General features: G+C 37.5%; 1 protein-coding gene across 1 annotated transcript in view; it reads right to left on the bottom strand.

The window, feature by feature from the left end:
• Window positions 1–15449, bottom strand: part of LOC117292109 (ras-related C3 botulinum toxin substrate 1-like) — a 34026-nt gene that overhangs the window by 12401 nt on the left and 6176 nt on the right. The window contains exons 2-4 of the mRNA XM_033774030.1: window positions 3324–3395; window positions 2003–2120; window positions 918–980 (exon numbers count right to left, since the gene is read on the bottom strand). Coding sequence (XP_033629921.1) covers window positions 918–980; window positions 2003–2120; window positions 3324–3395 — 253 coding nt within the window. The remainder of the gene's footprint in view (window positions 1–917; window positions 981–2002; window positions 2121–3323; window positions 3396–15449) is intronic.

Below are 15449 nucleotides of genomic sequence, written 5' to 3'. Positions count from 1 at the left end.
ATTTAAAGGCACTGGACACTTTTGGTAATTACTCAAAATAACTATTACCATAAAAGCAGTCCTAATTACGAGTAATGGGGTAGGTTGATAATATAAAACATTTTGAGAAACAGCTCCCTCTGAAGTGAATTTGATTTCGACACTTCAGATTTAGAATTTGAGGTCTCAAAATCAATCATCTGATAGCACACACCTTGTTGCGACACGGGTGTCTTGTTCTTTCATTAATATCTCGCAACTTCGACGACCGATTGAGCTAAAAAAAATTTTTTACAGGTTTGTAACTTTGTGCATATGTTGGGATGCACCAAGTGAGAAGACTGGTCTTCTACAATTACCAATAGTGTCCAGTGTCTTTAAATTTATTTCATAAGCTAAGCTTGCATAAGGACCATCTGTCCATAAGAGGTCGTTATTGCCTGGTAACCAACACATGATTTTTTTAGCATAAGTACCAGTTACATTAATATCAGTTGACAGCGAAATTGGCCCAAGCGTGGTTTAAAGTAGCATTTCAAACAAGCTGTTCATTCATTTAAAACTGTTATGAAATATTTCCTTTCGTTTAAATCTCTGAAAGGCGCTTCATATTTCTTGCGAATGGGAATGCAAGTGGGTTTTGAAATCACATAGATGTTGACGCAGCAAATGCTTCGCTGGGGTTGAACACAGTGCGAATTATTCATTGCTTATTGGTGACGTCAAAAATTCAGATTGCATTCGCAAGAAGAATGAATGGGTCATCAACACCAATTTCTTCTTCCAGGCCCCAATCTTTTTACCTAGCACTCCCACCCCTTTGTTACCCTTCCATGCCTAGTCCTATTTACACCAGTCTGCATACAAAACACATTCAAATAAAAATACTGTGAATTTTTCCAAGATTTATTTTCTTTGAACAAAGAATAAATCCTCACCTTTGCTCGGACATTTTCAAAAGAAACTGGACTGACTACTGAGAAGCAGATGAGAAATATATCCTGGAAAAATCAAGAAAAAGAAAATAATTATTAGCTAGTATGTAGAACATCTTCAAATGTTTTAAATCACTCTTAAAATTAATGGCAATAAAAATTAATATAGTTAGAAGTATAGCAGCTTTCTTTTTTAATTATGTGGAAAAAGATATAATTTGTTATACCCCAAGATTTGGATCTGAGAAGCTTTAATGACAGTAACTTTTCTCAGATTGTGTACTCCAACCACAAATTACTATTCCTGCGTGGACATAATCGCTCAAGATTTTCAGTGATATTTGAAAAATGCAACCACCTTTTGATGTGAATTTTTTCCCCAGATTAGTTTAATTGTATATTTATATTTATATGGGATGAAAACAATCAATCGGCTCAAAGGAGTACATTTCTTTTAATAATGTAAAGGCGTCTAGAACACACTAGGATGAGTGAGTGAAAAAGACCTCCAAGGCAGAAGAGTTCATTGCTCCTGCGTACCTACGAGAGTTGTAAGCGATTTATATTTCATCTTTGGTTAATAGTTACACTCACATACGTACAATTACTCATTTACATTTCATTACATTCAAGATATTCATTACTCTACAGAGATGCGCTAAAACTGGCTTCCTGAGTTGGAATTAAGTTTCATTCTATATGGAGACGAAAAGCAGCCATACAAATCGTCTGTCAAACCAATTAATTCTGAAGGGTTATAATAAAGGAACTATCAGCGAGGAAATGACACATGTGCAGGGCTGGGTAATGTCATGTAAAATGTGAAGCAAAACATCATATTTCAGGGCAATGGTGACTTTATCAAAACTCAAAACACTTGGACAAAGATAAACTTTTTGAGACATGTTTTAGGTTGATAATGACGCCATCAGAGTAGTACATTGTGCAGTTTAATTTCACAGTTGTCTTACTTGATATCGGTGACTTACAAACCAGGCATTGGTGTGATATAGAGCACTCAACAATTCAACAAACCTGTAAATATTAAATGTGTTTACTTAGAATCAAAACAACGTTGATGAACTTACTGTCTGTGGATATGAAAGCGGCCTGAGTCGATCGTAGTCTTCTTGTCCCGCTGTATCCCATAATCCTAAGTTCACTGGTTTCCCGTCGACCATCACGTTGGCCGAGTAGTTATCAAAACTGTGGACATTAAAAGAAAATACACAACAAATATTGATCAAACCAAACCAACTTATCATACTTTTAGTTTTTGAAATGGCAAATAAAACTAGACAGCATAAAAGAAACAAAACTAATATGTCTGTCAAGAGTTATGACCAGATTTCAGATTCAGCCTTAGGAACTACATGTATGCATTAATGTGCTCACTCACATAATGTGCAAATCATACAGAGGCTTTCATTAATGTATAAAGGGAAACCTGTCAAAACTGATCTACATGTGCATGTAGGTGTTGAAGGAGTCATTGAAGACGTCTGGCTGGATGAAGATTGAAGCCATGGGAGGATTCAGGAGGAGAAGAGTGAGAAATCAGGGTCTGAGACTATTAAGGTCTTCTTTAATCTGATATACATGGCCTGTATAAAGGCTATATGAGATGCAACAAGAATAACGATGTTGCAAACGGACTGACAAAATGGATACATCAATGGTAATATAAAGTAAACTATCTTGCAGGTACACCTTGGTTAAACCATGGAGGTAGAACCACTTATTAGGAAGGCTTGCTGGTTCTGAAAAGAGCAGAACTTTGTGTTCTCGACGTTTTGCACAGTACACTGTGATTGTCTTCAGGAGAATGAGCAGCTCAATCAGCAGTCCAGCACTGGACTGCTGATTGAGCTGCCAAAAATGGCATTTGTTATGCATCAGCAGTTAAATAAAAAAGGGCAGGGCAATTTATTGCAATGAAATGTTGTTTATTTCAAAACCTTTTTTGAAGATTTGGTTACCTGACAGGCAGGTAGTGGCACCCATGAACTCACGAAACATTAGCCAAATGGGCATCCAGACACCTTTTGGACCAAACAGCTAAATTGGTCAAGAATTGAAAGTGAACAACTTGGATGTCCTGCTTGTTGAACTTTTGGTAAATTGGGCACCTTACTGTTGCTCCTTTGTGTTCCTTACTCCTTTAAGGGAAGCTCCTTTGTGTTCCTTACTCCTTTAAGGGAAAAGGCTTGACAAAAAGCCTGGCTGTCTAGTTCAATATATGTCAGTCTAGTTCAATGTATGTCAGTGCATACACGTAGACTTGCAATGTCATACGACAAAGTTAAGATTCTTGACAAAGAATATCAGGCTTTTACAAAACAAGAGTTGAAATCGAACGACTCTTTCCAAATAAGAAGTTTGCGGTTACTTTAAGATTTAATAACTTACACTGTTGGGATGTATTCTCCAGGGAAAGCATTGGTTGTATAGCTGATGAGAAGACATGTCTTACCAACAGCCCTGGGGGAGAGAAAAAGTCAAAATCACAATCAGAAATAATATCAATAAAAATACACAAACTGTGACAAACTATCCTGTGTCTATTGGGTACAAGGGCAGCAGCCAGCAGGCAACTGTGCATCCCCCTTCTACAATGACTGCGTCTTGCTCAACATGATCAAACTGCAACACCCGTTTCAGACCGGCGCACCAGAGTCGCGCCCAACCAAATAGATTAGAAGCGACTCTAGGTTGACCCTAATAAATATACTTAAGATGAAAACTTACAAAATAATTAAAAGCTCTGAATGTGCTTTCAATAAGAATCATGATAAGACTGTCCCATGATCTTGCTTGGGATACCATTGATTTCTCCAGGATGGTAGGAACTTGCAATTTCATTTAGAATTGAGTTTTTATTGAAGAATAAATCCCACATCTCTTTTCCATTAGTTACCCCAGACAACACAGACTTCTATTTCCCTCACTATCTACAAATCTTCAAAGAAGAAAATATTTACACAAGCCCTCCGGTTCTGATGAGGATGAAAAAGCTACAAGATGCCAAAAGTGCAGCCCTCGTTATCACACTGAGTGATCTTAGAAATAGTTCTCAGTCCAAGATCAGATAATAACATCACATTGTGTGCCTTTGGCTGCTAGGAACTATCAGATCAAAGGACCTCACCATAAAACCACTATGGTCTACATACATGGTATAGTTTGTGGCTCCATGGATTGTGTAATGGCCAAGAAAAACATACTGGAATTGAATCATTTGCTAATCCAAAAGCTTACAGTTTGTAAATCTACGAATCATTCTGGAAAACCAGACTGTCTGAAAAACTCCCTTTTAAAGAGAAAAAAATGCATTACTATTTTGATCATACAAACAAATCATCACACAGAAAACTATGCAAAAAAAACCCAGACAGAAACGGATGGACCTACAAGATTGGGTGTGTATATTTCCAGATCTAATACTTTGTTCTGGTAAGGTTATTTAGGGCAAGGCAGCTTTTCCTCATTTTAAGATCATTTTAAGGACACCAAGGCAATGAATGACCAGGGGCATGGAGGTAATTACCTTGGGTTGCATTCTGCCTTGTGAAGTATCAAGTATGTACTTCCATGAACTGTACAATGTATCATTTACACATAGTACAATGACTTCACTATGAAAAAGTTTCTTATGAAGAAAAAGGCTACAACAATGATATTCTTGTCTTTACTAGATCTTAAATCATCTTGGCAATAACCTACATGTCTAGTAGAAACTGTAGCCACTATGTCAAGTCCAATGTCACTGGATACATTCTCATTAGAAAGGTTGTCACAGGTGCATGTCTGAGATGCGTGTCAAGGGGATACTGTGCACACAGAGTATGACCCCCCCCCCCTCTCTCTCTCTATCTCTCTCTCAAATGTTCGTTCCAGTCTTCCTAATCTAATTTTGAATCCATACCCCCTTTCCCCTACAGTGAAACATATATTAGAGCTATGGTACATGTAACACCCCTGCCTTGAATATTAAGTTATGATGTATGTACTCAGTACTGTATGAAGGAACAACTTTTACTTCCACATTGTACTGTAACCCAACCTCATGTCTATTTAAACATGAACATGATATTGAATTTAGTATTGCAAGACTAGATCACAACGCTCTCCGCAAACTGCAAGTGAAATTTAATCAGTGTAACTGTACTGTGGATCCAACCAGGGAAGCACATACAGCACATGTACTGCAAAATGACAACATTGTCACAAATCATCACATTACGCCACATTTGTCATACTTTTATAACATTTATACAATTTGACTGAAACCATGGAGTGCCTTGAAAACAGGCGCACTATGAATAAATTGTAAACACTTTGAATGCCAAATCTTTAGATCCTGTCAAAACACATCAGAACCCTTGGCATTTCTGCATTGATTTTTCTCCCCAAAGCAGTTCAGTATATAGAACCTGTTGTGCTTAATCATTCTGAATTCTAATACTGTATTTCAAACACAGTGGTTGAGAATAAACCAAGCATGAATCAAGTAATGTTTGCATGATTCAGTCTAAGACCCCTTGAGATTCAGGCAATTTCACCACCATGAGGATTAAAGAGTTAGCTGCCCACCGCATCACAGCTATTTACAATGCAGTCAACAATTTCCAATTCAATACAATGCAGTCAAAAATGCAACATAAATTGGTTGCCCTCAAAAATCACCATTTGCTACTCAATATAAACATTCAGTCTGCATAAAACAAGTCTAATCTAAACACAAGCCTGATACTTCACAGAGGCAACAAAGGTGATTGCCCCAAATGCTCCCATGCCTTTGGTCATTGCCTTGGTGCCCTTGAAATGCTCAAAAAGAAATTAACAATGTTCTCATAAGGTGCCCTGTTAAGTTACCTCAGGAAAAAAAATACCGCTGGTGCTCTTGCCCTTTCAAAAACAAAGTATACTGGGCCTGTAAATATTTTGCTAGACAGAATCTTTCAACCATCAGAATGTGGCAACAACAAAATCCCAGAAGAGACAATATCTTGAATAAGCCTTCTTATTCGAGACAATATCTTGAATAAGCCTTCTTATTAGAGACAATATCTTGAATAAGCCGACAGTATACTGCACATTCTTTCTGAATGAAATCATGATTTACTGAATGGAGGGTTTTTAAGAGTGCCTAAAATATTACACAGAGTTTGTTTTTGGTTGTCATGGGGTCATTGACAAGGTTAAGAGAGTTTGGGAAACAGTGGATTGGTTTTATGGTTGTTCTCATTCCTACTTGTGACATTTCAGTGAACTTCTTAAGCTCAGTCAATACATCAATCACTATTCAATGAGCTTGAAGGACTAGTTATTTTGGAGATAAATGTGACTTATTTGACAGGTTTGCAATGTGAGTTGACTTGTCTGACTCAATTATGTCAACACACTAAGTGCATACTTACTTCAGGCAGGGCTCAAATTTGGGGAGAAAATCCACAAGACCACAGGCATTGTACAACATTTAACTGTTTTTGTTTGCAGACATATTTTTAGATTTTTGCCATTTGTCTTTATGAGTATTACATGTAATACTTCATGTACATGTACAGGTAGGGCCTCATCAAAAGAAATTCTATTCATGAATGGAATTCCATCAGACTCAAAGTCAACATTTGAACACAATATTACACAAAGCTTTTTTTTTTAAACACGAGACTGCCAGACTTGTCCAGTCATTAGCTTACTGGCCCGACCCTAAAACTACTGGCCCGACCCTAAAACTACTGGCCCGACCCTAAAACTACTGGCCTCGATCCTGTGGCTGTGTAAAATGTAAGTCCTGACCTGTAGTAATGTCTTCTGCTTTTAAGTTCTTAAAAAGTACACACAATTATAACCTATTGTTCAGGAAATATGAGTTCAATTTTGTTAACTGCAGCGAACACAAAGCCACATGTTAGCCACATGTCATGTTGTTGGGCACACTTGTACTTTACCTGCGCTGTGTGTTGTCCACACACTGCATTAAAGGCAGTGGACACTATTGGTAATTGTCAAAGACTAGCCTTCACAGTTCGTGTATCTCAACATGCTTAAAATAAGAAACCTGTGAAAATTTGACCTCAATCGGTCATCGAAGTTGCAAGATAATAATGAAAGAAAAAAACACCCTTGTCACACGAAGTTGTGTGCATTTAGATGGTTGCTTTTGAGACCTCAAGTTCTAAACCGGAGGTCTCGAAATCAAATTCGTGGAAAATTACTTCTTTCTCAAAAACTATGGCACCTCAGAGGGAGCCGTTTCTCACAATGTTTTATACCATCAACCTCTCCCCATTATTCGTCACCAAGAAAGGTTTTATGCTAATAAATATTTTGAGTAATTACCAATAGTGTCCCCTGCCTTTAATGTATGTCTACCACATGTCTGCTTATAAGATCAAGAAGACGTTCAATATAAAGCAACTAATCAGGAAGCTCAATCAACATTCATCAAATGCATTCGTTATTCAAAATCCATGGTTATTAATTCAGGCAGTATTTTTGTACTTGTAGGTGTACAGAACAAAACACAAAGTATTTGCACAAGACTGTAAATTAATATGCCCTGAAACATTCTATGCTTCCACTACATTCTTACATTGGTATCTTCATTAAGAATGCTAGCACAGAAAAACAATTGATCAGACAAAAAGAGAATACTAAAATGGTTTACAACATTCAATCAATTATTCAACACTCTAACATCTGGGTTTTAAAAGGTTGTTCAAAAATTTATAAAACCTTTAAAAAAAAAATATCCCAAAAACTATTTTGTGTACAATGTTTTGTTGTTCTTGTTACAGTGTAACTGACTGACAGGTTCTTGTTTAGCATCAATCGTGCTTTCAAAATTTCCCAGCAGCAGTGGTTTTGTCCAGCAATTACCTGGCGAGATATGTTGAATAACCAAGTTATGTGCACACTGAATGCTAACAACTTTAGTTAGCAAAGGATGACTTTTGAGCAGCAACAGATACATTTGTGTAGGATATTGCTGTACTATACAATCAAATCGTTAATTGTGTACCCCTGATTGATCATGATGCTTATGGACATACTTGGTCCAATTTCATAAAGCCTGTAAAGCACCAAAAAAACTTGCTAAGCACACAGAAATATTGCTTAGCAGCACTAGGTTACCAGCCAAAATACCATACAGTTACCAATGCTGTGACTGGTACCCCACTCAAAGCAGAATTGTCTACCATTAAAACAGCTTTCTGGAATTGGGCCTTGTTCCTTCCTCCATCTTACATGTAAAGTAGGGTAAAGGAAGGAAACACTTACAGACTGCAAGGAATCCTGAAATTGTCAACAACGCATTGACATGAAAATCCATTCCAGCTGAAATCAGATCATTATTCCCAGCACGGGTCATCATCCATTTGGAGCTCACTAATGGCAAAGCTTCTAGTCTGGAAAGGTAATAAAACATGGGAGGCAGGAACTAGACACTTGTCATTGATTCAACAGAGTAGGATGACACGAAACACAGTCAAAAGCCATTTATTACTTCTTATCAAAGTCATATGGGAACTTGTTTTTTTTATATGACTTGGCAGTAATTACTTGTGAAATCTTAAGACGAGATGCCAGTTTCCTAATGATGTAACACGTGGAGAAGTCACACATAATTTGTTAGGTTCAGTGACTTTCTTGGTTTTAGTACGGACAGTCGTTCAGAGCGAAGGAGAATTTATGACATATTGACTGGGAATCTCTTAATAATGGAAGAGTGCAAACGACATACATGTAGGAAATTATTCTCTTCCTTTGTATGAATGTCAATAATGCCGGCATCTTGGTGGTTTCAAGACAGACTGTAGCCTCAAACAAAGGTCTTGAACTGATACGTACATTCAAGGAGCAGTGCTGATGCATTTTACATTTATGTGCACTGTCCATTATAAAGACGTACTGTACATGTGTCAATGTGCATTGAAGGCTTCCAATACTCTTTTGATGGATTTTCTTGTAAGCTCTGTATAGATTCGAGTCCCTGTCATTTTTTATTTTTAAACTTTGAGGCACTTTGATACCTACTATTGGAAGTTTGGCCAAGCATGTTGAATTGAAATGAGGTTAAAATCTCTGGTTTAAAAGGCCATACTGTGTGATCTGGAACATCTACATGTACAAATGATCTTTCACAAGTGAATTTGATCTGATGATAAAACAAATTAATCCGATGCAAAAAACAAAACAAAAAGTTTTGTGTATCGGCTACAATTTGTGCACGGCGGCATGCAATGTTTGCCCAATACACTAACTTGTGCATCTTGGGAGAACCCTGTGGTTCATCTATAGTGAGTAGCATGATAACTTCATGAGGGATCTTTCATGGAATTGTGCAACACATGAAGGTTAATACTATGACCCACTTCAGCTTCTTGTCTTTTCACAACCACAGTGCATGACACACTCAAAACCCAAACATACCCACTTCCTCTCTAACATTCACCCCAAAATCCATTAGAAAAACCAGCCTCTACATTTGTACCCACTTCAAATGATCTTCACATGTGGGGTGAAAGACAAGTCTGTCATTGAAAGACAGACCAAAGTCCTGGAATTGTTTACATATTGTGTATAATTAAAAACTGTAGTAAAAAAAAAATCTAATTGGGCCAAGTAAAACACAAAATAGCTGATTGTCCCCACCCTTGTTCTTTTTTTTTAAGCCAACCTTTAAAAACCCCACTTGTTTTGTTTGTTTGCTCCCCAAAAGACTTTTTGTACGTAATGTATGCATGTTAAACCTGTACGTTAGCTTCAATCTTGGTACCGTTCTGTCAAGGATTTATCTAATTTATCCAAATTTGAGGGGTCCAAGTTGTACAAGACTGTAAATTTTTAACCTGGCTATTTTCCCCTTGAAAATCTACTAAGAACTAAATTCACTAATCACAGATTTTGTGCATGATCAACACATGAAAAGGTATGGTTGCAATGCCTTTTTTTCTAAACAAGCATCAGTGATTTGGGTGGTCCCCATGTGTTGACCAGGCTAGTGATGTATTTCAGCCAAACATATTTCTTTGGATCAATACTGGTGAGAACTTTTATATAATCAATGAGCTAAGATTGGGAACCAGTTTTGTTCAGATTACCAATTCTACCTTTAAATTGACCACGCAGGAGTGTTACAGTACTTTATCAGTGTCTTCTACTTTCTAATCAGTACTCCTTATCACTGCCAAACATCACCCAGCTGAACTACCACAGAGTATAGAGCACAGAGCAAGCATGGAGGTAGAAATGGAGCAAGGGTACAAGCCAAGTATGTGATAATGAGAGTACGAAGAGGCCTTAGTAAGGATCATTGGACAGTGTTGAGTTTAGTCAAGTACAGACCATACGCAGACAGACAGATAATAATCTACAGTACAATATGTAAATATAATGAAGGTTTTTTTTAACTAACAAACTGTCTACAGATCTAGAGTCCAAACTGATGGACCGTTCCATTGATTTTCAAACTGCACCCCACTTGTATGCACTGACACCCCTGGTGAGCAAAATGAGAGACCATGGCGCCCTTTTGTATGGTGGCTGCCTGCTTGATGAATGTTTTGCCTTTAAATGTTTGCTCTTTCATAGATTCGACATGTAAACTGAGTTCTATCAATGACACCAACTGGTGTGCAATGTCTTCTGAATTTAGTCACATGAGAATACCCCGATGCATACATTATCAAACGCCACACAGTTCATCTTTCATCCTCAAACGCAAAGTCCATCAGAAACTAACAGTGAATGACACTAGTCCCTGGACAGAACCACAACACATAACGCCAGAAATCACCTCAAGCCATCCAACACAACCTAAATGTTCATTTAATGTAACTCTAAACACAGATGGCGAAAAGGGACACCACAAATGAGTCATGTCGGAGTATTTTTGTTGATGCAGTCTGCAGAAAAGAAAATTCCCAGAAGTAATATTTGATATGTGTGTACATGTTGCCGGAATCTATTCTAACTGATTCGTTTTGAACACCATTTCAGTTTCTCCAGTAACATCAGATCCCAAGTTCATAGAGCTGCTGAAGGACCAAAAAGTAGCCAAGCACAACAAAATTATGCCTACCAGAATAAGGTTACCAGCCAAAGTACCATGTCATAATGTACAATTTTTGACTTATCCTACTCAATTTTGCTAAGCAGAAAGGTGTATAGCATAATTCTCTGCTGATTGTAATTGGGCCCAGGTACAAAATTGTTTGAATCTTCATTGCATTTGTTTTTTAAATTACGTTTTCCACCCTAACATGTACGCAAGTGCCAACCATTTGTTTTATTTTCCTCCTAAATCTACACAGATTATTTCATATAACAACAGTGCCCAGCAGTGCAATTTTGTATAATTACTGTAAACAATCATTTGATACATGTTTATATGACAGGTGGAAACAATTAATTGATTGACATTGGAGTACTCATACATGTACAAAGAAATGTCCGATACTGAAGGTTACCAGCCAAAGTACCATGTCATAATGTACAATTTTTGACTGGTATCCTACTCAATTATCCTAAGTCAATTACAAGTTCAGATTGCATCCAGCTGTGTGCACTATTTTGAACAGCTACTGAGTGTTAGAAAAACAACTTATTTCAACCTACAGTTGATGAACAACGGTCAAACAACGGTCAAACAACGGTCAAACAATGGTCAAACAGAGGACAGACAGTGGACAAATAGTTAACACAAAGCAGACTAACAACATGAGAAACAGACAAACAGAGGACTAATACAGACTAATAGTGGACAAACGGTAGATCCATGGACCTTATGAAACATGGATTGGACAAAATTGTTGAGATAAGCAGCTCCAGATTTACCAGACCAATCAGACAAAGTGTAACTGTACTGGCCTTGAACCTCACTCTTGAAGGTCCACAGCATACATGTATCCTTTAATAAGGGGCACTTCTACACTGGAACTTTGCAAATGGCACCACAGCAAGAGCACAAGGCACTCATCAATTGCTGTGGGTGCCTTTGGATATTTTGAGGCCTGACTGTACATCATGAAGTTTCAATAATCAGCCGTCATATTCTCCTCCCATACCGAGGCTGAATGTAAAAATAATCTGGTCCTTAAATTGAGTGAATCAGTATCCACTATTACAATAACACAGGAAACTAATCTGCACCATGATTCAGGTCTATTGTTAATTATAAGGTGAGATAAATTTGTCCTTGACCATGGAGTAATTGGTCAACCACACCCAAACAAAGCAGCCTGCTATGCTTAACCACACCCAAACAAAGCCTCACCCTCACACTCAAGCAGCCAGCTATGAACTATTACTCACCGAGTGGGCTGCTTTAGTTTACTTCAAACTGTAAACAAACCTATGAAAGTGAAACAACTTTGTTTACAAAAACAGTCATGCTGATCAATCTCAGCTGTGTAATTTGAAGCAAGTGGAAGTGTAGCACCAGGGTGAAGTACTGTACATTGCATGACATTAATGGGCAAAGTGTGAAAGGGTTGGTTTAGTTTGGGCCAAGGACTAAAAACTGTACCTTACTGTTCAATCATGATAATGCACCATACACGTTCATTCAATAAAGATTACCTTTTAATTTTGTATGTCTTCTTTAAAATAATTAAAGGGGCCTTGAGCAGATATTTTTTATTATTAATATTAAGATCAGCATTTCACCAGCTTGCACAACCCATGTTATGACACTGTGTGTACATCATATTAAAAACATGTATTTACATTTACATACAAAGTATCTTTTAGCCTTGGGCATAAACTGTTTGTGTACATCTCCTAAATGCACCACACAGGAATTGCAGCCAATAGGTGATCTGATCCTTTTTAATAAACAAGTTAAAACCATTTAGGATGCTCTAGATTGCACAGTAAGGACCTCATATCAATTCAGCATGCTTTGTCAACATTTCAACAATTTTGATCCATACTCCACAATATCCCAAAAGTAAAACAAAATCCGAAAGAGAACTCTTCACCATAAATATTCAATGTACTTTCCAGACCTCGGTCATTAATAAGCAGGTGGGGTAGTTTTCCTACACAAAGATAAATGGGTGCAGATTATTAGCATATCCGTACAATTCTATATCACAAAATGCAGAAAACCAACGTTGTGTTTGGTGAGATGTCTGTGTGCAGAAGTTTTTTTATTAAAAATGGACAAATGTGTTGACGCCGTATACAGTACAGCTACAAATACATCCTACATGTAAATTAATATTGGCATGTGTTTAAAATACACATGGTGCATTACACACTACAGCACTATTCAAGGCCATTTGATTCACAACTTTCAATGTGAGAACAATTAGCGGTGAGTATATGGTTCAGTTATTTATTAATTTAATTCATCTTTCGACCCAGTTGTGGTTTTCTAACACCCTGTGTTAATGATTACAATTAGGTACATATTCAACTCTCCAGCACAGTACAGTACATCTATGCCAACATGTTTTACATTACAAGCTTTTTGCAATGTATTACTCATACTGTGTAAGTAGACCGCCCTTCTCATACATTCAAACACAAAACAAATTCTGATAAAAATGAGGGAAAAAAGCGACATCATACTTTTTTTTAAAAGGGGTGGGGTACCCTCAAGGATGACCTACAGACCCCTTGCACTGATGTCTAATACAACTACTGAGTCAAATATCATCACTGCCCTGACCAGTAAAACACAAACAGTCCTCCATTGGGGTTTCCTCAATTGCACAACCAGGATTTATCGTTCATCAGTTGATAAGAGAAGTCAGGTAAATTGGGTTAATGTATTTTACTCATGAAAAAGATCCACAGTCAAAGTATAAAAAACAGTATCACAAAATAATGGTAATGAAAACAGAACAAAATCTACATCTATAGGCCTATGTTTATATGTAAACCTACATGTACATTGTATGTAATATTCATTTAGTTGAGTGTGTATCAAATGTACATAAAGTACAAATATTAACAGTTTACATAGTCCAAAATGAAATTGAGAGTTTGACAATTTTGATGAGAAATGACGCCATGTCATTTCAGTACTTGTACATGTATGTATTCAGGTAATTTAAATATTTAGTAAGTGTTTTTACTGCGGGTTATTCCTTAGCCATTTCCCTTTTCCCAACCACAATGCCCAGGGCAGCTCTCTATTTTCTTCTCTTAATTTACTGCTCCACAAAACACAGTGTTCTCAGTCAATACTGATTATTAATAAGGCTGCAATCACGATGCATTCCCCTAATTGCACACCGCTAACTGTCTTTGTGCTGTCTTCGGGAGGTGGGGGGGGGGGGGGGGGGGGGGGGGGGGGCTGGCGAGGGTTTGTACAGCTTCTTGGTGTAATGGAGCATGAAGACATCTCCCAGTGATGAGGGACTGACCTACAACACTGCCCCTAAAGACATCATGCCCAAGCGGGAAGTATTTTTCCTTGACTGAGCCATGGAGTACACTGTGCATGTACATATGGAGTACACTGTGCATACATATGAGACTCTAGTGTACATGCTGTTTGGTATGAACAAGTTAGCATGTACTGTACAAAATGTAAACATTATACCAGGTATGTACAAAATGATATGAAGATCCTCCCCCTATCGGATGGAGTATAAAATGATATGAAGATCCTCCCCCTATCGGATGGAGTATAATCTGCTTCTAGGAAAAAAACATTTGCAGGTAAAGGTTGTCATTTGCATAAAAATGGCAATGTGAAATATTGAACATTAAACCCGTCCCAGCTGGCATTAAGGCTGTTGGCATTACACACACATGGTTAGAACATCCCTAAGCTGCATGACAAATATTATCAGTTGTGATGAATTTATTTATCTCTGAGGTAAAAGACTTGGAATGTGGTACTCTGACATTGGTAACCTTACACGCTATACAAATCAAAAGTCTACAAAGTTTCACAGGAATCAAATGTACATTAAATCTGCTTCATGGGTCCCAACATTCCAATACATGCAAGCACGGTGGTGGAATGATTTCATTAAAAGTTCAAGGTAAAAAATCAATTATCACTGTGTAAACATTGATGTTCAAAATACAACAGACATGAATTGAACACCGCTGACTTTGTACCTTGTGCTTTGGGACACCATGAATAGGCCTACTGTACACTGAACATTTCAATTCATTACAAACACGTACATACAATGATACGTAGAATAATGTACAATAAAGTAGAAAAGATCTACATTGTACAACCATGTTTGTAATGCATACAGGATTGCAGGTACATGCCTTAAGCTATGTACCCCCGTCATCATGTTCATAATGTTTTATGTGGAGCGTAATTTCATTAATGATTTACGTACACTATAATTCCTGAATTATGAATTACTGTAAGGTCATGAAAACATAAGCCCCTGGAGGCACTTATCATGGAGACATAATCTCATTGCATATTGTCCTCGTCGTATTCTTCAGAAGGAAGGACAACTTCTTAAACAGCCCCCCCCCCCCCATCCCTTCCAGCAAGCCGGTAACGGAGCGTGAACACTTTCATAGGGCACCAGCGTGTCT

The sequence above is a fragment of the Asterias rubens genome, chromosome 7 (assembly GCF_902459465.1).
Source record: "Asterias rubens chromosome 7, eAstRub1.3, whole genome shotgun sequence".
Classification (NCBI taxonomy): Eukaryota; Metazoa; Echinodermata; class Asteroidea; order Forcipulatida; family Asteriidae; genus Asterias; species Asterias rubens.
The sequence above is the reverse complement of the archived record's forward strand: the minus strand, read 5'-3'. Positions and strand labels throughout refer to the sequence as shown.